The 26,805-nt window shown below is 36.2% G+C and overlaps 1 protein-coding gene across 1 annotated transcript in view; it reads right to left on the bottom strand.

The window, feature by feature from the left end:
- The window catches only part of NUP35 (nucleoporin 35), a 28,558-nt gene continuing 11,105 nt past the window's right edge, over positions 9,353–26,805 (bottom strand). The window contains exons 5-9 of the mRNA XM_021074750.1: positions 17,145–17,286; positions 13,877–13,946; positions 12,698–12,826; positions 11,450–11,614; positions 9,353–9,992 (exon numbers count right to left, since the gene is read on the bottom strand). Coding sequence (XP_020930409.1) covers positions 9,915–9,992; positions 11,450–11,614; positions 12,698–12,826; positions 13,877–13,946; positions 17,145–17,286 — 584 coding nt within the window. The 3' untranslated portion in view covers positions 9,353–9,914. The remainder of the gene's footprint in view (positions 9,993–11,449; positions 11,615–12,697; positions 12,827–13,876; positions 13,947–17,144; positions 17,287–26,805) is intronic.

Genomic DNA, 26,805 nt, shown 5'->3' with positions numbered 1-26,805 from the left:
GCTATTACAAACAAAATACATGAATAATTCAGCAAACTTGAACGATATTTAAATATTCACAATTTAAAAATGTGCATTGATTTATGTTGTAATAACACCTTTATATTGAAAATTTTAATAAACTTTATAGGGCCAAAAATAACTCCTTATTTCCTCTATTTTTAATACTTTCTTTTTCAAATATTCTTTTACACAGTAGATATTTCTAGAGCTGGAATTGGAACCCAGGAGATTTATTTAAAACACTTCTCAACTCCAGTGCATTTTAAATTTAAATGACTTAAAAAGTCAAGTAACCAGTGGTTGGGAGGTTGGCATTGTTGAAAATCACCTGGGGCTCTGGCTGTGGCAGTGGGTGAGATTCAGCTCCTGGAGCCACCGGGGGCCTCAGCTCACTGCTCACTCTCGGTGTGGGGAGGTGAAATCCAGGCCACTCAGGGCCTTCTTCCACCTGCTCTGGACTCTGACCTCTGACCCCTGACCCTATTTCCTACCCACAGGACATCTGGATGCTCAGAGCCTAATGCCAGCTCTGCCAGGACAGTGAGGGGATGCACTGGCCTTTCAATAAAGGCATTGTTTTAATTCAGAAAATTTTAAAAAATAAAAATTCAAATAACCTAAATACTAAAGAAAATACACTATAATTCCACAACACTGCATTCTAAAGTTATCTGGTTTTCTGTCCAATTTGTCAACTGAAAAAAATGCACCACTTAGAAGTTGAGAGTTATATTTTATTTAGCAGACATTCTTAGGATTTCAAGCCCAGGAAACAGCACCTCAGATAAAGCTGGGAAAACTGTTGCAAAGAGGAAAGAGGGGGAACCAGGATACATGAGTTTTTGCAACAAAACCAGGTAGCTGGAATAGCAAAAGATTACTGTTAATAAAAGAAAGCCAGTACCTCAAGTTAAGGAATTTTGTACTTTTTACATGTATGAGAAGATGCAAGAGTCTGGGCTCACTAAAATCATTGCTTTGATGTGCACTTCAACTATGTGAGGCCAGTATCCTACGTTTTCTCATCCTGAGTTTCCTCAGGTACACTGTTAGGGGTGGCCTAAGTCTGATGATTCAGTGGTGGGTGTTATGTTTCTCCATCCTGAGTTCCCTCAGGGCTCACTGAATGGACAGCTATAATGTAATGGCTTGATGGATGCAACACCATTTGTTCACTGATATGGCAGGCAATATTTTAGTACTCAAACTGCTATCAGTATATATCTATGTGATTTTAGGCCAGACACTTATGTATTCTGTTATCTTCTGCTCCAATTGCTGCATAATCAACCTCCCTAAAACTCACTAGCTTGAAACCATCATCTTTTTTTTTTTTTAATATATCACAATCTTGTGAATCAGGAATTCAAGCAAGTCTTGGCTCAGTAATTCTGTTCCACATGATATGAATAGGCTCTTGGTGATACTGAGCTGGCAGCTGGACTGTGTTGAATGAAGCGTCTGTGACAGCTTCACCCTCACACTGGGTACCTTGATCAACCAGACAACTTAGCTAAGTTCCTCTCTCACTTCATGTAATATTAGGCCCTTTCCATATCTCTCCCATAGGGTAATGGGTCTTCTTACCTGACAGATGAGGACTTTAAGAGACCAAAGTGGAAGTGTGCTGGTCCTCTTTCTTACAGGCTAGTTCTGGAATAGCATCACTTCCCCTGTACTACGTTGGTTAAACACACACACACACATATATACAGAGGGGAGAAGAAATGGATCCTGCCTCTCAAGGGGGAAGAATGCCAAAAATTTGAAGCCATCTTTAATCTATCACGATCTTTTTTTTTTTTTTTTTTGGTGGCATACGGAGTTCCTGGGTCCAGAGCAGCTATGGCCAGCACTGGATCCTTAACCCACTGTTCCTAGCCAGGGATCGAACTTATGTTCCAGCACTCCCAAGACATTGCCGATCCCATGGGCCACAGCAGGAACTCCCATACTCACTTTTTTAATGAGGCTAATTAGCAAGCATACTAACTAGTAATGTTTAATGGACACCTAGTGCATCCCAGGCACTGTTCTAAGTGATTTGCATATATTCATTTATTTAATCCTAACAATCCTATGAAGAACATACCATCATTATCACCCTTTTATAAATGATGAAGCTGACGCATAAAAATGGTTAATTTATGAAGGTTACATAGTTAGCACACAGAAACACGACTTAAAAAGTCTCAGTCCAAAGTCTATGTTTTTAATCATTATAAAAAGTAAATTCTAAGATTCCAGTAAATTTAACCACTACTTTTAATTAACCAGTTAGTACCACAGTAATCTGAATTGCAGAGTTTATGAATGTTTCCTGAAATTAACTTAAGAACATTGACTGAGTCAAGAAAATGAGTATTAGAGATAGAAATCCACTTTGGAAAGCAATTTAAAATTATATCAGAGGGATTATTTTCACCTTAAATCATTATCTTTTAATGGTCTAGTTAAAAATTTTTAAGTTAAAATAATTTTGATTCAACTTATTTGCTAACATGATGTGAATTTCCAAAGCTAGATCTGAATCACAATAACTACACTTTTGTTTCATTAACATCCAAAAGTCTTACAAACTCATAAAGAACTTTAACTTCGATCAGCTTTTTACAAGTAGAAATTCCAACAGTCTGAACTGACCTACATATGCTGTCTGTACCACATATGCTAGGGTGTATCCCTACTTGTTATAGGGATAAAAAATATGTGGGTAAGTATTTGGAAGTTTAAGAGTATTCATACTTTAAGCTAACTTTATAATTCACAGGAGTGTCTTCATGCCCTAAATCACAGAGCTATTTGTCAACCAATTCACAGGAAACTGGAGAAAGAGAAACTCACTCCTACTATTGTAACATGAAAGTATCCAGTATTACAAATAGAAAGGAAGAAGTAAACAGAGTGCCTGCCATTAAACATGTATTTCAAAATTAAACTTTGTTTCAAAATCACAATGCAAAGGAAGTTTTGGATTTTTTTTCTATTCTTCTATTGTTCTTTCTTCATGGGGGAAAAGATGGGGATTGGAGAATCAAAAAGGGCAGTGAAACTAAAGGAAGAATATGGTAAACTCTAGTAAACAAGAATAAAAAGTAGTGGGGGAGTTAGGGAACACTAATTGTTGTGAGTCCCAGAAAAAAAAAAAAAAAATCAAAGTCCCAAGCCTTCTTTCTTTTTTTATTTATTTTTTATTTTTTGGTTGTACCCACAGCATACAGGACTTCCTGGGCCAGGGATCGAACCCAAGCCACAGAAGTGACCATGCTGGGTCCTTAACCAACTAGGCAACCAGGAACTTCTTCCATGCTAAAAGTTCAGAGAAACTAATTTCATATAAAAATAAGCAGGTACTGAAGTTCTTGTGCCGAAGTGGAAACGAATCTGACTAGGAACCATGAGGTCGAGGGTTCCATCCCTGGCCCCGCTCAGTGGGTTAAAGATCCAGCATTGCTGTGAGCTGTGGTGTAAGTCGAAGACGCGGCTCGGATCCCATGTTGCTGTGGCTGTGGCTATGGCGTAGGCCAGCAGCTACAGCTCCAATTCGATCCCTAGCCTGGGAACCTCCATATGCCATAGGTGCAGCCCTAAAAAGACAAAAAAAGAAATAATAATAATAAGCAAGAACAAAATATCAAGGTCAAATCCCATATAAATTTATTATGAGAAAAAAGAGAACATCCCCACAAATAGTGAAAACATATCAGGAAAACTTGAGCCTAAAAAGATCAAACCTGTTACCTTATTTCAAACTGAGCTAAAAGACATCAAGAAAATGATACAAGCATGAAAGAACATAAATCACAGAATTAGAAAAACTAAGAAGTGAAGTACAGAATTCATAAGAATCAAAAAAAAAAAAGGAAAAAAGTCATTTTAAAATTAAGACTGGAGTTCTCAGTTGGAGTTGAGATTGTGGCTCAGCAGGTTAAGGATCCAGCGTTGCCATAAACTGCAGCATAGGTCATACATGTGGCTGGGATCCAGTGTTGCCATGGCTGTGGTGTAGGCCCCAGCTGCAGTGCCCACTGATCCCCTGACGTGGGAAATTCCATATTCCATAAAAAGAAAAAGACTAAACTTTAAAGAACACAATACTAAATAAATACAAGAAATAAAGACTTAAAGGACAATGTGAGTGAATAGGAAAATTCAAAAAGATATAAAAAATATCTTAGTTTCTCCCAGCTTTCAATGCCACAGCAAGTCATCCTCATTTTTCAGAGTGCACTGGAGAGGAACACAATATTTCCAGGGGCTGTTAGATACACGGTCTTAATGAACCAAAATGTTCTCATGCATCCTGTTGGGAGTGGGGTCATAAGGAAGCCAGTTAACAAACAGAACCTTAGCCCATATCTGTCTCACAGTAGGCAGGTCACAATATTCAGCCAGAAACTTTTGATCATTTGAACATTGTACTGATCCACTACACTGATGGCATCATGTTCATTGAACCTGCAATAAATAAGTGGCAAATACTCTGAACATTCTGGTAAAGCACACACATGCCAGATGTCGGGAGATAAACCACAAAAATCCAGGTTTGGCACATTGGTGAAGCTGTGTCTAGCAGTCTGGGGCATGCAAAATTTTTGCACCTTGCTCCTCCTACCACTAAAAGAGGCCCAGCACTTGGTATCTCTTTTTGGAAGGCTTCTGGACTTTGGAGGCAACACAATGGAAAAGTGCTTCAACTAATTTCTCAGGTGACTTAGAAGATTTTAGTACAGCCAAGTGAGAGAGAGCACTGGAACAACTGACTTACCACCTAATCATCAATTACATCATAGCAAAGGTGCTATAATCATCAATTACATCATACCAAAGGTGCCCATCATAAGGTTGGTATTGTCAGATCCACCAAGCCCCCTATGATTGGGTCAGCATAGTAATAACCCATGGTGCCTTCATATTAGGTCACAATGAAGTCCACAGGCTCCTCATGGTGGAGCTTCACAGTTTCACAAGGTGGTCCAGAAGCCCACAACATCTATCCCCAAGACATTAACACCTCTACCTCAACTTACAGTCTATGACTTCATTGGCATTCGCTACCATAAGCTAAAAGCTCCAGGCTTGATACGCAGAGAGACTGGCTTGATATGCTGCCGTAAGCCAAAAGTTGACTGCTGCCACATTAGATTCAGAGCAGACTTGAATGACAGTGATGAGGGGAAAATCTATCATGGACTGAGCTTCAAATAATTCAATTAATTCTGGTCAGGAAGTTCCCATCATGGCTCAGTTGTTAAGGAACCCAACTAGGGTCCACCAGGAAGTGGGTTTGATCCCTGGCCTTGCTCAGTGGGTTAAGGATCCAGCATTGCCCTGAGCTGTGGTGTAGGCTGCAGATGCAGCTTGGATCCTGAGTTGCTGTTGCTCTGGCATAGGCCAGCAGCTACCGCTCCGATTCGACCCCAAGCCTGGGAAACTCCATATGCCTTGGGTGCAGCCCTAAAAAGACAAAGGCAAAAAAAAAAAAAAAATTATAGTCGGCACTTCAGTCTAGTGATGTGATGTCAAAGTTACTCTTCACCCCAGAATTTATGACATCTTTCTAGCTATTTTGCTTGTCTGGGCACAATCTCTAGTCCACTTCTCAGGAAGCACTCAAAGGAAACATATTTCCTAATTCTTGCATATTGATATTGTCTGAGCAGGGACTTTCATTTTAAAAATCAATTTTTTGGAGTTCCTGTCGTGGCGTAGTGGTTAATGAATCCGACTAGGAACCATGAGATTGTGGGTTGATCTCTGACCTTGCTCAGTGGGTTAAGGACCCGGCGTTGCCATGCGCTGTGGTGTAGGTCGCAGACGCGGCTCGGATCCCAGGTTGCTGCGGCTCTGGCGTAGGCCGGTGGCTACAGCTCCAATGAGACCCCTAGCCTGGGAACCTCCATATGCCGTCGGAGTGGCCCTAGAAAAGATAAAAAAAAAAAAAAAAAAAAAAAAAAAAATCAATTTTGTCAATCACAGACACACACACACATGGCTGCAGAGAACAGACCCGTAGTTATCAGAGGCAAATGGGGAACGGGAAATGGAAAGTGGGTTAAATGGAGTCAACTGCATGAAAACTAGGCTTTTGGTGGTGAGCATGCTATGGTTGTATACAGAAGTCAAATTACGTTGTTTGCAGACATGAAACTTGAGGAGTATTATAAACCATTGTTACCTCAATTTCTAAAAAGATTAGTTTTGTTAAATATAAAATCTCACATTTTTTCCCCACAATTATCTTAAATGTGTTATTTTCTCCTGGCACAGTGCTATATTTAAGTCTTGCCTTTTTTTTTTTTCTATATTCACAATGGCTATTGATCTATAGTATTTTTTGTTTGTTTTTGTCTTTTTGCCATTTCTTGGGCTGCTCCTGCGGCATATGGAGGTTCCCGGGCTAGGGGTCGAATCGGAGCTGTAGCTGCCAGCCTACGCCAGAGCCACAGCAATGCAGGATCCAAGCCGCGTCTGCGACCTACACCACAGCTCACGGCAACGCCACATCCTTAACCCACTGAGCAAGGGCAGGGACCAAACCCGCAATCTCATGGTTCCCAGTCGGATTCGTTAACCACTGCGCCACGACGGGAACTCCCAAGTCTTGCCTTTCTAAGTCACTTGCTGATTTTGTTAGATAGCCAAACCCAGTTTACATTTGGGATAATATTCTCAGGTAGGCAAGATGTTCCCTTAATATATAGCTCCAAATACTCATTTTTAGCAAAGTGTTCTTTATATAGTTTTGTTCAATGTTTTTTTAATCTCTAAAATTTGTCATTTTTCCACAAATCCTTTTTATATCTTTTCTGATTTCTAAAGCCATTATCCTTTTTATATTCTATTTTCTATAAGGAATTATCTGTTGTTCATCACTTTCGTCTTTATTCTAGTTTAGCCTTCATTTCTGAATTTTCTTCCTTTATTTCTAGTATTATCCCAAGTCCTTCAAATTCTGAATTTTAGCATTCATATTTTGAATAATTTCCAAATCTTCTTAGAACTTATTTTTAAATAATAGATCATAATTTTGATCTATTTTATGTGTATGCCTTTCTGGTGTGCTTTCAATGTCTACAGGACATTTTGTTCCTTATTCTCTTTTTTTATCTTTGTATGACTATAGTTTTATGTTATGTATTATGTATTATGTATTTTTGTGTGAAATCAGCTTTTCTAAACTTCAAAAAAAAAGGCTTGATTTGGGTAACTTTTCCAGCTTCACAGATTTCCCACTTCTTTTGCTTTCTCAGATTTTCCTGGCTCTTTTTGGTTTGGTTTGGTTGTTGGTTTTATTGTATTTTTACTGAGATATAACTGACATTAGCATTGCATAAGTTTGAGGTGTACAAAGTGTTGGTTTGATACATTTGTATATTCCCTGGCCCTTTTAAAATAAATGATGTGATTAAGACAAAGACAGGTATGACATAATATTGGGTAAAAAAAAAAATAGCAAACAAATATTTTTACACAGAAAACAAACCTCATGCTCTACAGAGATCTACAGAAATAAAATGCCCTCTCAAAAACAAAAACCCACAACCCATTTACAAAAATGTGTAAATCTAATAGTCTAATGGGAAAAGTAGCCAGTCTTACCTTAAGTAATTATTTCTGTATGTAATGAAATAGGATATAAAATATGAATCCTAGTTTAAGTTGGAAAAGACATTAAATGTAACATGAAAGTTCTGGATGAAAAGTACTCTATATATGTAAAGATAAATGGATTTCCATCCCTGCCAGTACATTCTTTAGTATCACTTTATCTCAGAGGACTAAACAAGTCTTCAACAGTAGTTTGCTACAAATTAAAAAAGATATCAAAACCTTTCATACAATGTGTTATTTCAGCCATTCTTTATGTAAAGATGTATTAAAGAAAGAGGGAGTTCCCACTGTGGTTCAGTGTGTTAAGAATCTGACTAGTATCCATGAGGATGCAGGTTCGATCCCTAGCCTTACTCAATGGGTTAAGGATTCAGCAATGCTGTGAGCTGTGGTGTAGGTCACAGATGTGGCTCGGATCCTGCATTGCTGTGGCTGTGGCTGGGAACTTACATATGCTGCAGGTGCAGCTCTAAAAAAACAAACAAAATAAGATATAGAAAGATGCAGATTACCTAATACATGTACTATGGTGAGCTGTTATGTCAATTAAAACTGCTTTTTCACACAAGTGCCAGCTTCACATGGTTCTCACTGGCCAAGGAAGATAATCTGAACAGAAGAGCAATGACTGCAAGTGGTTAAAACAATGAATTTGAAAATAATAATAATGGATGATGGTGGTGATTTTTAAAGGCCATAGTGCATAGTGATAACAAAGGGGAAAAAAAACCTTTAACTCAGGATACCAATGGAGGTTGCCAGGGCACAAAAAATTACTCTGAAAACTGATAACAGGAAAGAATTAAATATTTATCCTGCCATCCTGGTATGAATGTATTCATGATAACCAAATAGACCTAGTAGATGGGGCAAGGTTCTTCCATAAGAAAGAACTCCAGCTAATAAATAAATATGACACGAATGACAAATTTAGAAAATCATCATTCTGTAAATCTTATGAAATAACTGATTCAGACAATACTTTTAAAAATATTAAGTAACATGTTTATGCGGAATGATGGTCTTCAACTTATGCCTGTATGCCCACCAAAAAGGATCACCAAAAGTGGGACAATCAGAATTAAATGCCTCCTGGTTTAATATAAAGTACACTATACTACTACCAAGTACTCTTGCTCAAAAATTTAATTAATCTTCTCTAGATTTAACTTCTAAGATTTGAGACAAAATGACAGAACAAGTTAAACAAGAAAAGCAATCGATCAAATTCAGTCTGTGGGACATTCTATAGTCAATTTCCATGGTTCCTCCAACAAGCCATGGTGTACTGAACAATGGCAAAGAGCAGGGAAAGTAATTTAAACTTCATGACACTCCAAAGACAAAACCACATAAACTGTGCAGATCTAGACTCAAAAAGTGACTCAAACCAACCATGAAATCCAAATAAATTCTGGAAACAACTGGGAAATTTTTAAAAGGACTGCATATTAGAAATTAAGAAATCATTAATTCTATCAAGTGTGATAATTACATTATAATCATATGCGGAAATGTTCTTTATGTATCCTCAAATATTTAAATTAAAATCACATCTGAGATACGCTTTAAACAAAGGTGGAGAAAAGAAATAAGTATGACAAAATCTTGATGCTTACAGGGTTATTAAAGCTAGATTACAGGTAGATGGAGGTTCATGACATATTTTCTTTATTTCAGCAAAGACTTCAAATTCTTTGTAGTAATTTAAAAAAATCACTCTTTCAAAAACTGCTCAATACATATAACTGACAAGTTTATTACCAAGAAACTTTAAAAAGACTCTTTTGGCTTTACAAGACTGAAAGATGACAATCCAAGACAGGACATATATAAACAAGGATAATTAAAATATTAAATACCATCTAAGTTAAAAGACTGTAATTCAAATTGTTAATTATAATCTTTTTGTCTTGTTAGAAGCAGCTGTAGTTACCCTTCATGAAAATCACCTCGCCAACTCATGAAGACTACAAAGCCTCACTACAAACTCAACTATATAATTTACAGTAATCAATGCTGAGTTTTTTGCACTTAAGCATGCAACATCATAGAAAACACCAAATCTTATTTACAAGGATTTTGTTTCTTTAAGATGTATCTCAAGCATCTTTTAAAGTGCGAGCTACAAATATGCTGTATCCTTAAAGAAAAAGGCTTCTAAATGAAGTATGAGACAGCTATACAATACTGCCACGAATGGTTATATAACTAACCGAAGGAAACCCAGCAGTACCCTGCTAACTGTTCTAGTGTAGCAGCCTTCTCCTTTGCAGTGAGTTCTTAGCTCTTCTACACTACCAGCCGAACATGTATTCCATTGCTTTGGATACAAGACTTTCATCTTTTTTTGGAGTCTGTCTGTCAGAAATAACCTATTGAAAAAACACACACAACTATTAGGTCATGCTCTCTTTAATGTCATAGTCAGTTCTAGAGTTAATGGCTAATCTAAAAGAGCCATTAAATGCATTTTTAGCACTAATCTGTATATTTTAAGATTAAAATATAGACTTAGAATGTCCTTATGCTTATTAAGAATGGAAAACTGTATTCCTTTGGTAAAGCAAATTGCATCTGCTCCTTAAATTACCAAACTGAACACAAAACACAAAAGCTTATCAACAGAGACAAGAACTTTAAAATATTCGTTTAGGAGTTCCCATTGTGGCTCAGTGGTAATGAACCCAACTAAAATCCATGAAGATGCAGGTCTGATCCCTTGTCCTAGCTCAGTGGGTTATGGATCCAGCATTGCCGTAGCTGTCGCGTATGCCAGCAGTTGCAGCTCTGATTCTACCCCTAGCCTGGGAATTTCCATATACCACAAGTGTGGCCCTTAAAAAATTTTTTTTAAATAATAATAAAAAAACAAACAAAAAAAATAGAATAGCTAAAGGGGTAAAAAGAGAAAGTTCTAGAATGATATGCAACTTTCAGGGGAAGTCAAAATGCCCTACTAAGGCACAAGTATTTTGTTTGCTATCTCAGGACAGAGGACTGAAGCTAGGCAAGTTCAGAACTCCTGGCTAATTAAGTAGGGGCAACAGCACACTGAATGAGAGCTGTAATACTTTTATCATTCTTCAATGAATATAATGTGAACGTCTTTAAATTTTTTTGAAATTGTAAGTTTTGAAATGGGAACTGGTCAATGTTTTCTTCTGATAACCAAAGCTATTTCCAACCTATGGTCTTCATCTGTGACACCATCAGATTTAGTCATCAATTTAATAGACTTTTAACAGACTTCATGTCGGAGATGTCCACAAGGGAAACTTTTTATGTATGTGAACGTTAACTTAGAAAAAAACTAAAATAACTCTCAAAAAGTTTTTAAAAAGGGCAAAAGATTTTTTAAAGAATTCAAGATACATTTCCAATTGGCTAAAATTATAATTTTTAGGAGTTCCCATTGTGGCACAGCAGAAACGAATCCGACTAGTATCCATGAGGATGCAGGTTTGATCCCTGGCCTCACTCAGTGGGTTAGGGATCCGGTGTTGCCATGAGCTGTGGTAGAGTTTGCAGATGTGGTTCGGATCTGGTGTTGCTGTGATTGTGGTATAGGCTGGCAGCTGCAGCTCCAATTTAGCCCCTCGCCTGGGAATTTGCATATGCCATGAATGCTGCCCTAAGCAAAAAAAAAAAAAAAAAACTCACAAATTCTACTTTTTAAAATAGAAATAAAACACAAAGTTTATAGGTTTCAACAAGGCAATCAACTTCAGTAGGAAATATTTAATGGCAAAGAATCAATCCAATGAAAAGGTTAAACAAGCCATGTACTGAAGCCTTTAAAGTATATTCTTTTATCCAATCCTTAAAATACCTGATAGTCACTAGTAGAAGCTTTGTATGCTGTAGCAAGAGGTCTCATGGTAGAAATCCTAGGAGTACTTCCAGGTTGGGTTGGTGTACCTAAGGTTTTGATTGGTGGTGTAAAGGGTAGAGATGGAGATGATAAAGCACACCTGTCACTGTTTTCCATAACACTCTGGAGAAAAAAAAGACAAAGAACATCTCTATTTATTAACATAATACATATTATTATTATGCATTATTACATACTACTTATATTTAAAGAAAGCTTTATTAAAAGTATAATTTAATCTAATTAACCTTTTGAATAATTTTAGGCTTAATAAAATACATGCTTCTTAGTTAGTATATGAAATCTAAGGCTCAGCCACAAAGCTCACCTCAGTGGCCTCAAATATCCCCAAGATAACTACAGATTCTCAAGAGTAAGAATCTGATAACAAACACCATGGAAAATTAGCGAGAAAGAAAAAGAGAATTCTTGGGGTAACTAAGGGGAATGGGAGCTGTAAGTCTCCCAGTAACCTCAAATTTTCCTCCAGCCTCCGTAAATACCTGTTATAGCACAATATAATAATTAGAGAACTACTCAGTGATCTTATATGATGATAACAGGAACAATGACTGCTTTGTGCACTAATGAAAATACACAAGCACCAGTCACAGTGACTAGTAAGTAGAAGTTCACATATATTTACTTAAAGAATGATTGTGATTTTACAAGCCACAAAGGTTTACATCGTATTCAGTATTATTTTTAAGTATATAAATATATAATGATTTTAAAATACTTTAAAATGAGTAATAAAAGGCCTCAGCCTTTTAACAGTTAACCTTCAGTTATCACTCATATGAAATGCTTCATCCTGAAATAGCACCACTTCTTTAAAGTGCTTAAAGAGTCTGATGTTGCTTTGCACAAAGGGAATGTGTCAAGAATTAAAGAGATCTATAATGCAGGTCTCATCTTTAACAAATCTGGATAAATTACCTAAGTCCTCTCAGTCTCCTTATCTGTGGAATGAAGGGGTTGGGATCTACTTTCTCTAAATACTAAAGCTTGTGACTAGTTATCTTTGGCTTACCAGAACAGAGTGCTATAACATCATCCATCACATTTTTAAAACTAAGAAAAAGAAACACAGTGAAGAAAAGTGACATAACCACCAACATTAGTACTTAGATTTGTGTTCTTCATGTAAAGATTTGTGTTCTTCATGTATAGTAAGCTATTTTCATTACACCAGCAACAACTTACTTTATCTATACATGGTTTTACACCAATCATGATGGACTCTCCAAAAATCCTCCCGTCTTTGCTTAAGGCTTTCCGGGCCTGCAGTTTAGATTGATAACGAATATGCATCCAGTTTCCTGTGTTTGACATCTGCAAAAATGAAGTTTTCTCTTAAATTAAAATATAAAGTATATAAAATGTAAACTTGAGTTCTATTAGAAAACAGAAATATATGAAAATAAATCTGCTTCTACTTTTTATATGATGCCCTATTTTAAAAAAGCTATATATTAAGATTCAACAAAAATCTTATCAGGAGTTCCCATCATGGCTCAGCAGTAACAAATCCACTAGTATCCATGAGGATGCAGGTTCGATCCCTGGCCTCACTCAGTGGGTTTAGGATCCAGCATTGCCATGAGCTGTGATGTAGGCATAGACAAGGCTTGGAGCCCATGTTGCTGTGGCTGTGGCATAGGCTGGCAGCTGCAGCTCCGATTTGACCCCTAGTCTGGGAACTGCCCCACAGGTGTGGTCCTAAAAAGCAAAAAAAAAAACAAAATCTTATTAAACAATTTCAGTAATCTCTAACTAGTTCTCAGTTCTCTTACATAAAGAATAAGTGGCAAATATGCTCTGAAAGTTAAGCAATTCTCAAAAGATAACTGTTTCTTACAAAAGGTCTTATCAACACTTGCTATCAAATGTTTTAAAACTATTTATCGGTCTGATTTTGTGTAGGAGTTAAGTCAATTGCTAGTAAAAGAAAAAAGATTTGTTATTTATAACTTGTTATGCAAGGTAAGATAATTGTTTTAAAAAGCTCTCTACAAGCTAAAAAAGCCCTAAGAACTTTAAGTCAGAAACATCTTTTTCCTTTATCCCCAATACATCCAGCTCAAATTGGAAAACAGTAAAATAATACTTGGCATAATCTTTTCTAAGAAACTGTGAACTACTTTTAAAAGGGGGGAAGCCTAAAACTTTTGCTCTCCTGTTTATCTTCTTTTTTCCTTTTTATCAAATACTATGTAATTTCTAGCCTTCTAGACTCCAATAGACACGTTCTATGAAAACTTTAAAAAGAAAATGTTTAGGTTGAGAAAAAACAGACAACATTCACAGCAAAGTTTCCCCTCAATTCACAGCTTATCTTTCCTCACCCTAAATCTTTGAACTGAGAAGAATTTTAAGCCTTACCACATGTTTTAAGATATTCCCATACTGTGCAAATTGTAACAATATATAAGAAGCAGATGCCTGAGGAAACCTGAAAAAAAAAAAAAAAAAAAAAAGAGATGTCCAATTTCCATAATAAATATAATGGAAATTACCATACTTATAATGGTTTCAAGATAAAATCCCCTTTAACTGTCTGGTACATTAACAAGAGACCTTTGTTCATCCTGTTTTCCCCTATATTAGCTAAATTTAATCATTTGTCCACCATCCAAAAGCAAATATGTTAAAATTAGTTTGGAGTCACCCATTTTTCTCCATCCCGATTTCCCTCTGAAATTTCTAAAATTCCACTCTCATTGCCATGATAGCCCTTAGAAAAGAGGGCCATCAGAAAAGACACAGCTATGTAAATAACTTATTTTATGCGTGTGTGCACACACAGGCGTGTGTGTGAGAGAGAGAGAGTGAGAGAGAATTATTTGGATATAATACTATGGTTATTAAAAGGGAAAGAATTTTAAATTATATAGTCTTATTAACATATACTGAAGGGAGTTCCCTGGTGGTACAGAAGGCTATGGATCCAGCATTGTAACTGCTGTGGCTCAGGTCACTGCTGTGGCAAGGGTTCGATCCCTGGCCTAGGAATTTCTAAATGTCTCAAGCATGGCCCAAAAAGAAAAAAATACATATGTTTGTATTTATATGTGTGTGTATATATAAAAATCACTACCTGAAAATTCAGAAATGTAGTCATGAAACAAAAATAAAGTCAGAACCAATATCAATGGTAAGTAAACAATGAAAAGGATGATTTTAATAGCCATATTTCCTGTATAGGAAAATTCTAAGTACTTTCACTTTCTTCTTTATAAAGTTCTATATGGTTTGAATGTTATGAGATATAACTTTCGTAGTCCAAATAATAAAGCTATCGTCAACTTGAAAATATGGAGTTTCCTTAACCAGTAACTTTCGTTACCTGGAACTTGGATTAGAACTCTAAAGAGGAGTTCCCATCGTGGCGAAGTGGTTACGAATCCGACTAGGAACCATGAGGTTGCAGTTTGATCCCTGCCCTTGCTCAGTGGGTTAAGGATGTGGCGTTGCCGTGAGCTGTGGTGTAGGCCGCAGACGCGGCTCGGATCCTGTGTTGCTGTGACTCTGGCGTAGGCTGGCAAGCTACAGCTCCGACTGGACCCCTAGCCTGGGAATCTCCATATGCCGCAGGAGCAGCCCAAGAAATGGCAAAAAGACCAAAAAAAAAAAAAACTCTAAAGAAAAAACTGTGAGTTATAAAAATAAGTGAGAAACTCCACACATTAAAATCTACACGACTAAAACACTCACTGCATGCAGGGCTGGTAATTTATTTTACGTTTTACATTAAGTTTGGAATAAGATTAGAAGCCCAAAGAAAAACCCCAAATGAATCAGGGTGCCAACCGAACTAAAAAAAATTAAAATGAAAGGAAGAAATAACGGTTGCAAGTGAGGGAGGTACTTCAGAAATAAAACAAAATTCTAAGAATCTAGGACTACTTTGAGCAGAAACATTCCAATAAGCTGTCAAAGAATTACCCTAAAATAATAAATGACAGTTCATGATGACTCTGAGTCAGGAGGAAAAAGTTAAAATATCAAAGGAAGAACAAATATATATATATATATATATATACACACACACACACACACACACATATATATAGTATATTTTAGATGTACTTCCCTATAAGTGATCAAAATAAAATATTTTATCCCTTAGAAGAAAATGTTTCCATACTTGCAATTAAACTCACATATAGGCTTACTAAGCCATAAAACCAACAGAAAATAAATAGCTGGGAAAGTATACATCTTAAAAATAAAGGACTAGAGTTCCCTGTGACTCAGTGGGTTAAGGATCCAGCATTATTACTGCTGTGGCATGAGTTCAATCCCTGGCCTGGGAACTTCTGCATGCCATAGGTGTGCCCACACACACACACACACACACACACACACAAAGGAAGGATTAGCAGAAGTCCAAGTAATTTATCTAATTACTAAAGAATCTTAAAAGTGACACCATTACTACTGAACCTGAAAAACAGACTTGAGAGTGTACATAAATGTTCAATACATATAGCCACTTACTTCATGAGCGAATACAAAAATTTAAACACACACACGAAAAAAGAAAAAAACAAGCCAGGCCATTTGCTACGGATATAGGTCTGAGCATGGACTTTCTGGAGAATAAAGGAAAGCAACAACCCTGCTTATTACCTAAACAGAATTAGTAACACAGACGCTCTCTGGAAGGCTACACAAAAAAACAGGTGGCAATTACTGCCTTACAAGAGAGAAAAACTGCAGCTTGGGGGAAAAAGTGGAAAGGAAAACTTTTCACTATATTCTTACATATTCTTTCAAATTTTAAAAATTAGAATAAATTGAGTATATAAAGTCCGTTAATATTAATTGTGCATCTTCTTCCTTCAAGAAGTTCATGTTTTTATATTTTTTTCCCAAAACTAAATATAATAGGTCTAGTAACAGTATAACATCACACTTTCAGAAATCAACCTTATGTAGTACAGTATAAACAAAAACAGCCTGAGAATAAAAGACCTGGGTTTTTGCTGAAACTTTGCTAATAACTAGATGTAAGCCTCTGAGTCCATTACTTAATCTGTCTATATACCTCAATTTCCTCACCTGTAAATGATGCAGTATGCTTTAAAGTATTTTTTTTAGATAAAAAAATCTATTCAAAATGCATCTAGGATTTCATGCACAATTTCTATTAATATTCAATATTCTGTAACTAGAAAGTACCAACCTTAAGATACAGTATGTATCTATATAATATACACAAATAAAATTCAATTTGTTAATTCAAAATAAGTCCAATACAAGCATAGACACAGCCACCACAAAGAGAAAAGAGCTTTCTAAGTCTAAAATGGCAACCTTCTTTAATATCCAGCATTAAATATGCTGAGGAGAAAATAATCTGAGAAGAGGGAAACAGATAAATGTTGGAGAAACTATTAAATAAATACAAGCTGAAATGTCAAGATAATATGTACTAATGTCTGCAATTTACTCTGAAACTTACCAAGAACCACAAAAAAAAAGATAAGTTAATGGTAGATAAATTCAGCAAAATGTTAACAACCATAGAATCTGGGTAGTGGGTATATATGTTTGCTGTGCAATTTTTTAAAAATGTTATGTTTGATAATATTCATTATAAAATTTTGGGCTGTTTTCTTTAAAGGTAAATGATCCAGAACCTTACCCGAACACAGTCACCCAAGTGTCATCCAGGTGATCTTCAGATGTCAGAGAATCTCCTTGAGTATAAAAAGGATCCAACTGGGCAGGAGATAATGTTGTCTTTCGTGGCTGACCAATGTTTGCTGGACTAAACATACTTTGCCCTATATTAGTATATTTAGTAAGTTAGTTACCAATACAAATTAAAGCAAAGCCTTAATGTGAAAAGTATATTAAAAGTTGGCAATTGCAAAATAATTCAAAATACATTATCATAGCCAGATCAATATATACTACCAGCTTGCAAAGTCATTAAAATTAGAGCATTACTTAATTTTGCAAATGTTTTATTACTTATAAATTTGCTAAATGTTTAATTAATTTCCACTTAGGCCTACACCAGAAGGATCTCCAGTCAACCTCAAGGACTTCTGATGGGCTCATCTTCCAAACCTACAACTTTCATCACAGCACCTCTGCCTTAAAAATATTGAATAACTCCTCATTACACACAGAACAAACCTTGGAACCTCGGCCTCCATAATACAATTCTGAACTTATTTCTTCCAGTATGCTCCTAAACAATATCTACCCTAGTCCCTAAAATGTGACGCAGTTTTCTTTTATTCATGTCATTTCTATCTGAAATGTCTAATTGTTTTTTCTTATCATTCAATAATAGCTACCAATTAATGAGCACTTCATGGCCAGCATGTCAGGCTAAACACTTTACATGTTGGTTTTATCTTAGAGGCTCTATCCTATGAAACCACACAATTCTGAGAAGCAGAGACTATTTTCCTTTCCTCTTTGGAGTAATAATGATTCACTCACACAACACTATTTCTTCAGCACTTAAATATGCACCAAGTATCATTCTAGGTATTAAAGATACAGTAGTGAACAAACTAAACCAAAGGGGGGAAAAAATCTCTGAAAGAACTTCGAAGAAAGACAAATAAAGTAAAAACCTAGTATGTTAGAAAACAGAAAATTCTACAGGAAAAAAATAACAAAGCAGAGAGGGTGATAAGGAAAATGTATATATGTGTGTACATATCTAATAGAAGTTAATTTCCAAAATACATAAGGAACTCATACAATAGTAAACACACACACATAAAAACTATCCAATTTTAAAAAATGGGCAGAGAAAAGACATTTTTCCAAAGAATATATAGAAATGACTAACACGTCCAAAATGCTCAACATCACTAATCATCAGGAATATGCAAATCGAAACCACAATCACCTTACACTTTTTCAAATGGCTATTATTAAAAAGATAAGAGATAAGCGTTGGTGAAGACTTGGAGAAAAAGGAATCCTTGTGCAGTGCTGGTGTGAATATAAGTTGGTACACACACTATGGAAAATGGTACAGGGGTTCCCCCCCAAAATTAAAAATTGAACTACCATGTGATTCAGTAATCTTCTGAGTATACATCCAAAGAAAATGAAAATAGGATCTCAAAGAGATACACACTCCATGTGCACACTCCATGTTCACTGCAGCATTATTCACAACAGCCAAGATATGGACACAATCTAAGAGTCCATCAACAGATGAATGGGATAAAGAAGATGTGTGTGTGTGTGTGTGTGTGTGTGTGTGTGTGTGTGTGTGTGTGTGTGTGTGTGTGTAATGGAATACGGATGGACCTTGAGGGCATGAGGTTCATGATATTAAGGGAAAGAAGTTAGACAAAGGAAGACAAATACTACATCACCTTACTTATATGTGGAATATAAAAAAGCAGAACTCACAGACAGAAAGCAGAGTTGTGGTTACTAGGGGCTAGGGGATGGGGAGTTGTTGGTCAAAGGGTACAAGCTTCCAGTCATAAGTTCTGGAGAGATCTAAAATATAGCATGGTGATTATCACTAGTAATACTATATTATATACTTAAAAGCTGCTATGAAAACAGATCCTAAAGGCACTCACCACAAAAAACAACTGGAAATAAGGTGACATGACGAAAAGTGTCAGATAACACTAATACTATGGTCATTTTGTAATATATAAGTGTATGGAATCAAAACATTTTATACTTTAAACTTGCCCAGTGTCAATAATTTCTCAATAAACACGTAACATATAGGAGTTCCCGTCATGGCGCAGTGATTAATGAATCCAACTAGGAACCATGAGGTTGTGGGTTCGATCCCTGACCTTGCTCAGTGGGTTAAGGATGTGGCGTTGCCGTGAGCTGTGGTGTAGGTTGCAGACATGGTTCGGATCCTGTGTTGCTGTGGCTCTGTCGTAGGCCAGCAGCTACAGCTCCAATTAGACCCCTAGCCTGGGTATCTCCATATGTCATAGGAGCAGCCCTAGAAAAGGCAAAAAGACAAAAAAAAAAAAAAAAAAAAAAAAGGTAAGATATAAATGTTTGTCTCCCTTTACTATATCCATAAATTAACCTGCTTTACTTACCTGTTACTCCAAGAATTAAAAAGAACGTTAAACAGACGAGAACTCACAAAAGTTAACTGTTTTAACAATATACAACTTCAGTACTATAAATGATGCACTTGGTACAATTATTTTTTTGTATCAACAGCACAAATATATTCAGAGTCAAGTCTAAAATAAAAAAGACTTCCAGCAATGCTATTGCTTTTCTTTTTTTTTTCTTTTTAGGGCCACACCCATGGCTAATGGAAGTTCCCAGGCTAGGGGTAGAATCGCAGCTGCAGCTGCCAACCTATGCCATAGCCACAGCCACTCGAGAAGTGAGCTACATCTATGGCCTACACCACAGCTCACAGCAACACCAGATCCAGACCCACTGAGCAAGGCCAGGGATTGATCCGGCGTCCTCATGGATACTAGCTAGATTCGCTTCCACTGTGCTACAATGGGAACTCCCTATGATTTCCATTCTTTTGCCAAACCAAAACTACACATCCTCAATAGAATTAAAAGTTAAAGGTATCAATCAAGCACAGAATTAAAATGCAACAATGTGATTCTAAATAAAGAGGAAAAATATGGTCATCTAAGGATTTCAAAATTCTTAATTCTTTATGCCATACAACTTGAATCCCTTTACTTCATCTGGACTCAAATTTAGCAAAAGAATTAATCCAATTTAACCCATTAATGTAGCTTTTCCTAAGGAAAAAATACATTTCAGATCACCACAGATTTATTAGGCTTTTTAAAGAATCTGTTTAATTCAGAACATTATCCTAGACCCTACTAGAAAACAAGATGTTCAAAACTGACTGTTTATATTCCGATGTCAAGTAATCAGGCAAAAAACAATTTTGCAGCCAGGAACTTGAGAAACAAATATTAAAATATTTTTAGAATAGTAATCAAGCAAATGAAGACACATAACTATCATTAACTCTAGAGAAAACAAAAAGATTTACAAGAAGGAAATGGAATTCTAGTATATTACATGGCTTAGTCTTACCAATTTATCTAATTTTGAAATTGAGTTAATGCTTAAAAGAGACAATACAAAATAAATAACTGTCAAACTGCATACATGCTCTAATACATTTAGCAATTTTTCTTTTTCCTAGCAATTATTCTATTTCCCCATCATAACAGAAGCATTTTAAAGGTACAATACATTTTGGAGTTCCTGCTGTGGTTGCAACAGGATCAGCAGTATCTTGGGAGCACTGGAACACGAGTTTGATCCCCAGCCCAGCACAGTGGGTTACGGTTGCAACTGCAGCTTGGATCTGATCCCTGGACTGGGAACTCCATATGCCACAGGAGGACCAAAAATAAAAAAATAAAAAATAAAAAGTATAAAACATTTCTAAAATGAGCCACATTGGCAAGTGTGCTAATCAACTAACTTATCAACTATCCTTTAGGAAATAAGGAGCAGCATATAAAAGATACCTGTAAATAAGTTTAGTTTTCACTATAAAGACATGCCTTCAATAGAAAAAGGTCAGTAAAAGGCATTTTAGTATAAAATTTGAAGCCATTTCAAAAAATTTTATGTTCTATATTATCATTAAGAAAATACAATTTAGTGTTGCTACATCATGTAATAACCCTCAAGCAAGAACTTAAAGGCTCAAAATGAGACAACCATTATGACCTTTAAAAATAAAACAAATCAAAATTAAGTCTCAAACGAAAAAGCAATCTAATTTTTGCCCTGTCAACTACTCTGAAAAACATAATTACTTATAAATAATCTAAAGCTATTTACATAACTTTAGCATAATTGCCCCCCACCTTGTTAATGTTCCATTGCTCCACTGACGTTACCTCCTTTCAATCAAACTTCTGGTACCCAAGCACGATGCTTTATAAGATGAAAATAAAGTGTGCCTATCAAACCACATCAAACTGAACTGTAATGAGTCTCCCTTGGCAAAACACTACTCAGTCTTCTTAAGATCAGACTGAGGTGAAGAGTGAAAGAATTTATTATCCTTCATGAAAATGTCTTCAATTAAAGACCAGATTCAAATATATCAAAAGAGACCATTAACTTACATGAAAGGAGATAAAATAGATACACGGCATAAAAAACTTGAGGAGAAAGAGAGATTCCTGGCAGTGTTGTTACCCTCTTACCAAGAAACAAAGAAGCACAAATGTATAATAAAGAATTTGGCCTCAGCCCCAAGAGATGTCTGTTCTTTATCAGGTTCTTGGGAAACAACCTCTAAGTCCTAGGAATTTCCCCAGTGCCCGGAGTGTTTCTGTTATTCATGGCAGGCCCTTCAACCCCAAGAGCACCTAATAATTTGTGCTAACAAGATGAGGGCAAGTCACACCACAAAGACTAACCAGGAAGACCAATCAATCATATAACAAAAAGGTTGTATCTCTGAGCCAATGAATACTTGTGGCAGAGGAAGGGATGGAGACTGAGTTTAGCCACTTGATCAATGATTTGATCAATCATTTTCTTTTTTTTTTTTTTGATTTAAAATAAGAGATGTAATTATACACTTTATAAGCACATTTTTTTCTAGGAAATCTGTACACTGTCAAACTATTATAGGAAATGTGTTTGTTAGGCACTGAACCAGAGCAAATCTGGATGATGTTTATAATTAATGACAATAGGCTAATTGAGGAAATTGTGACTCAGCTATATTCCTTTTATGGATACAAGGACAACTGACAGATTACCTCACCCTGGATTGTTCTGATGCAGTTATCCTCTTGTGATCAATCATTTTCAAGTAATGAAACGCCAATGAAAATTCAGGGCATGGAAGCTCCAATGAGCTTCACTACTTGGCAATATTCTGTGGGTGGTGCGATATATCAATGCCAGGAGGGTAACATGAAACAGAAGTTCTTGTCTGGAATCTTTCAGACTTTGCCTTACACGTTTTTCTTTAGGAGGTTCTAATTTGTTATAATAAAACTGTAACTATAAGTATAGCACTCTCAGTGAGTCCTGAGTCTTTCTAGTGAATTATCAAACCTTAGAGTGGCCTTGGGAACCCTTGAATTTGCAGCCAGCAGGTCTGGAGTGAGGGGTCCTGGGGAACCCCAAATGTGCAGTTGACACCTGAAGAGAGAGCAATCTTGTAGACTGCTTCCTCAGACTTTTCTGTTTGACAAACTTACTGTACCCAGAATAATTATGAACAATGGCTACAAAAATGTCCAAAATAATATGGTGAAATAAACACTTGTATTCATCTCTAATCCTTGTCAAACACCTAATGACAATCATTCTAGAAAGTTTCAAGTTTTGGAGTCCATAGAAGCTATACAAGATGTAAAAGAGGCTCCTGATTGAAATCAAGGAAAACTAGTTTAAGAGTGTATAATAAGGGATTTGATGGCAAGCCTTCCTCATCTTACGCAGCCAGATGATTGTCACTCAGCCACTCCACCCCCAAGAGAGAAAGTTTTTAGTTTCTGAGAAAAGGAATCTCAGTGGCTCAGGACTCAATGGGTCCCAGTCACATTGGAGAACCACCACATAAGAGACAAAGTGAAAATGTGCACACTCAAGAGAAGACTTCTCCCTTTCTATATTCAGAACACCAGCTTAGACATTAGGCTGAATATTAAAGAATTCTTTGGAAATCTAAAAGATGTATATGTGCTAAAATCAGAGATTATCCCAACAAAAATCTACTTAACTATCAAATCCCCCTACAGTGAAGTCCATTAAGACATAAAACAGTCTCCCTTTCCAACTTCCTACCAATGCTCTCTCCAAGTAGCTCTTTAGTGCCTCATTCAATAAACATGCCTCCACCAAGAAAGGCCAAAGAGGTGAAAACGAAACAGATAAGAAGACAATATAAGCAGGAATCATTATTTCACTAAGTTATTTTACCCATCATTAATGGGTAACCCTAACCCTAACCCTATTTAGACCATCATTACTTTCACTAAGTTATTTTACCCATGAAATAAGTAAAGGATATTACATTTTTAAGTACAATCAGAGAACAACTACAGAAAGAAGTTACTGGAAATTAAAATAACAAACTAAAAATTAGATGACTTGGAAATTAGGATTGTGGACATCTTTCAGAAAATAGAATACAGACATAAGAGGCAAATCTAACAGAAAAGAAAGTACAAATTTAGAAATCTCTGCAGTGCCCACAAACAGAAGGAATTCCAGAAAAAGGGAACAGAGAAACAGGGAGAAATTTATTTTCAAACAAATAGAGGGAAGTTTCCAGAACTCAAGATTTAAATTTCTTGATTTAAAAGATCAATCAATTCCCCCAGAAAGAGATGAAAAAGTCCCATACCAAAATACATTTGTGAAATTGAAAACATTAACACCACAGAGATCTTAAATTTTTTGAAACCAGGCCACACACAACAGCCCATGAATCATAACTACAAATGACTTCTGCAGAATACCAGAAGCTAGAAGACAAAGGAATGATGCCTCCAAAACTCCAACCTAAAATTCTATACTTAGCCAAACTAGCAATTCACTTTAGAGCAGACAAAAAGCATTTCAAACCCAAGGTCGTAATTCCATTTCTGTGTAGGCTTTCTTAGAGAGCTACTCAAATATGTTCACCAAAATTATGAAATAAACTAAGAAAACATGTTAACAAGTCCTAGGATGATAGCTATAGATTCTGTTGACATAGGAAATAGCCAAAAGAGAAGAAAGAGAAGTTCTCAGCTTAAAACCAAACAAACAAAAACATGTTTGAAACTATGTTTGAGCATTTAAAAAAAGATAGATATGCATCATAGCAGAACATTTGCTTAAAATAAAAGGAGCAAATAGCACATCGAAATTTAGACAAATGGAAAAAGACAATTATTAACAGAGGAAAAATTAAAATTTTACATGAAGAATAAATTATACTACTTGCTGTAGCACTAAACAGAGTTTGCATAATCATAATATAAACAATGACAAAGGAATAAAGTTTGATATATTTTAACTATACTCCAATAATATGAGGGAGATAAAATACCTTCAATTACCTTAATATAAAACTGAAAAAGGGAAAAGATATATCCCCTAGAGCCTCCAGAAAATACAGCCCCACTAATACCTCGACGTTAGCTCAGTGATACCCATTTCGGACTTCTGACCTCTAGGATTTTTATAAATCTGAGTTTTAAGCCATTCACTGTAATCTGTGATAATTTGCTACAGCAGCCATTAGAAACTAATGTAATCAAGATTAAGACTAGTGTTTACTCCCTATTACTAAGCAACTATATCATGCCAAGTTAGACCCAAATATTCCAATCTTCTTGTTTGGTGTCAGGTTATCACTGCCTCAAAATACAATATACATATATATTTGTTTCCCCTGTCTGCTGTAACAAATTACCAAAACTAGGTGGCTTAAAACAACAGAAATCCCCCCTTCTTGCCCACCCCCAACAGTTCTAGAGGCCAGAAGTCCATGAACAAGTTTTCAGCAAATACCTGTTGAAGGCACTAAGGGAGAAACCACTGCTTGCCCCACATAGCTTCTGGTAACTGCTGGGAAATTTTGCTGTTCATTGACTTACTGTTAAAACCAAATACTCCGATGTTTGCCTCACTTCATCATCACCTTCTCCTCTGCATGTCTCTCCTGTCCCTGTCAAATTTCTCTCTGCCTCTAAGAACACTTGTGATTGGATTTAGGGTCCACCCAGGTAATTACCAGGATTACCTTCTCTTTTCCTCTGTCCTTACCTAAGCTTTCCTTTAGAGCTATCCTTCTCAAGATCCTTAATCATATATTTTGGCCACATAAAGCAATACTCAAAGTTTCAGGAGTTATGATGTGAACATATCATTTTGGGGGAACATTCAATTCACTACAACTTATATCCATTAATCTAGTCACTCACTCAACATTTACTGAGGTTCTTTCATACCCAGCTTGAAGGAACCTCTGTCCTAAAGATCAAAATCCAGTAATGGAGAAAGTCTAGCAGACAGTTTTATAGGAGTATATACAAGGAACAGCTAAAACCAGATCTGAAAAAGAAGTGTAAGGAAAGGTCCCTCACAGATAAATTACTCCTTCATCTGCCCTTCTGGGAACACTATCAGAACTGAGAGTCCCTGGCATCAACAAAAGCAGCCAAAAACTGATATAGACTAAATACTACACTTAACCTGTTAACAATATGCTAACACAAATAATTATATCAGCAGATATAAGTGGTATACCACTTGAGAAGAGAGCTGGTAAATGAAAGAACTTCTCAAGAAAAAAAATTTAACTAAAAAGAAGATGAAAAGTGGAGGAATGTTTAATATTTAATAGTAGCAGAAGAAAATTGAGGGCTGAGGATGGGGCAAAACAGGGCAAACTTTTTTTTTTTTTTTTCTGTCTTTCCTAGGGCCACACCCACAGCATATGGAGGTTCCCAGGCCAGAGGTCCAATAAGAGCTACAGCTGCCAGCCTGCGCCAGAGCCACAGCAACACCAGATCCGAGCCAAATCTGTGACCTGAAACACAGCTCACAGCAATGCTGGATCCTCAATCCACTGAGCAAGACCAGGGATTGAACCTGCAACCTCATGGTTCATAGTCAGATTCGTTAACCACTGAGCCACGACAGGAACTCCTCAATATTCTTTACCAGAGGCAATAATATACCATAGTTGAACAAAAGTTTCTGAAATTCTTTAGTCCAGACTCCCCACTCTGTCATAAAACCAAGGTTTTCCTGTACCAGAAATAAGATTCTAAAAGAGATTTTTAACATCAGTTACAGAATTAAAACCTAACCAAAATCTCATTATTGAGTATAAAGACCTAAGCATAAAATACTACTTATGCCATTAAATCCCACTGATATCTCTTTATAAAAGTTGCCAATCTCAAAAAGTTAAAATTTACAAATTATACAGGAAGTTTTCATTTTTTTTAACACTAAATTTAGGAGCTAAAAAATAGCTCTAAGTGAAAACTCTACATTTCCCCCCTCCTCAATTTTCTCAAGTTAACTCCTTTTCCCCATTTCTTGTTTACTACTAGCCATGCATGATAGGCTATCACATTTTTTCAAAAGTATTCTTTTTCACTTATGCCCCATTAAGACTTTTATACATAAATTCCTTAAATTCAAAATAGAAGCAGTACTGGCTCCCAGTGGCCAATTTATGACAGGTATACTTCCCTATCATGGTTCTTGTATTTTTATACATGACTTCTAAAATTACAAGAACCCATTAAGTTACAGTATTAGAAAAAATAAACAAAAGGGGGTTTGATTAACTTTAATCCTGTGTTCTT

This window comes from Sus scrofa, chromosome 15 (genome assembly GCF_000003025.6).
Source record: "Sus scrofa isolate TJ Tabasco breed Duroc chromosome 15, Sscrofa11.1, whole genome shotgun sequence".
Taxonomy (NCBI): Eukaryota; Metazoa; Chordata; class Mammalia; order Artiodactyla; family Suidae; genus Sus; species Sus scrofa.
This window is presented reverse-complemented; position numbering and strand designations above follow the sequence as displayed.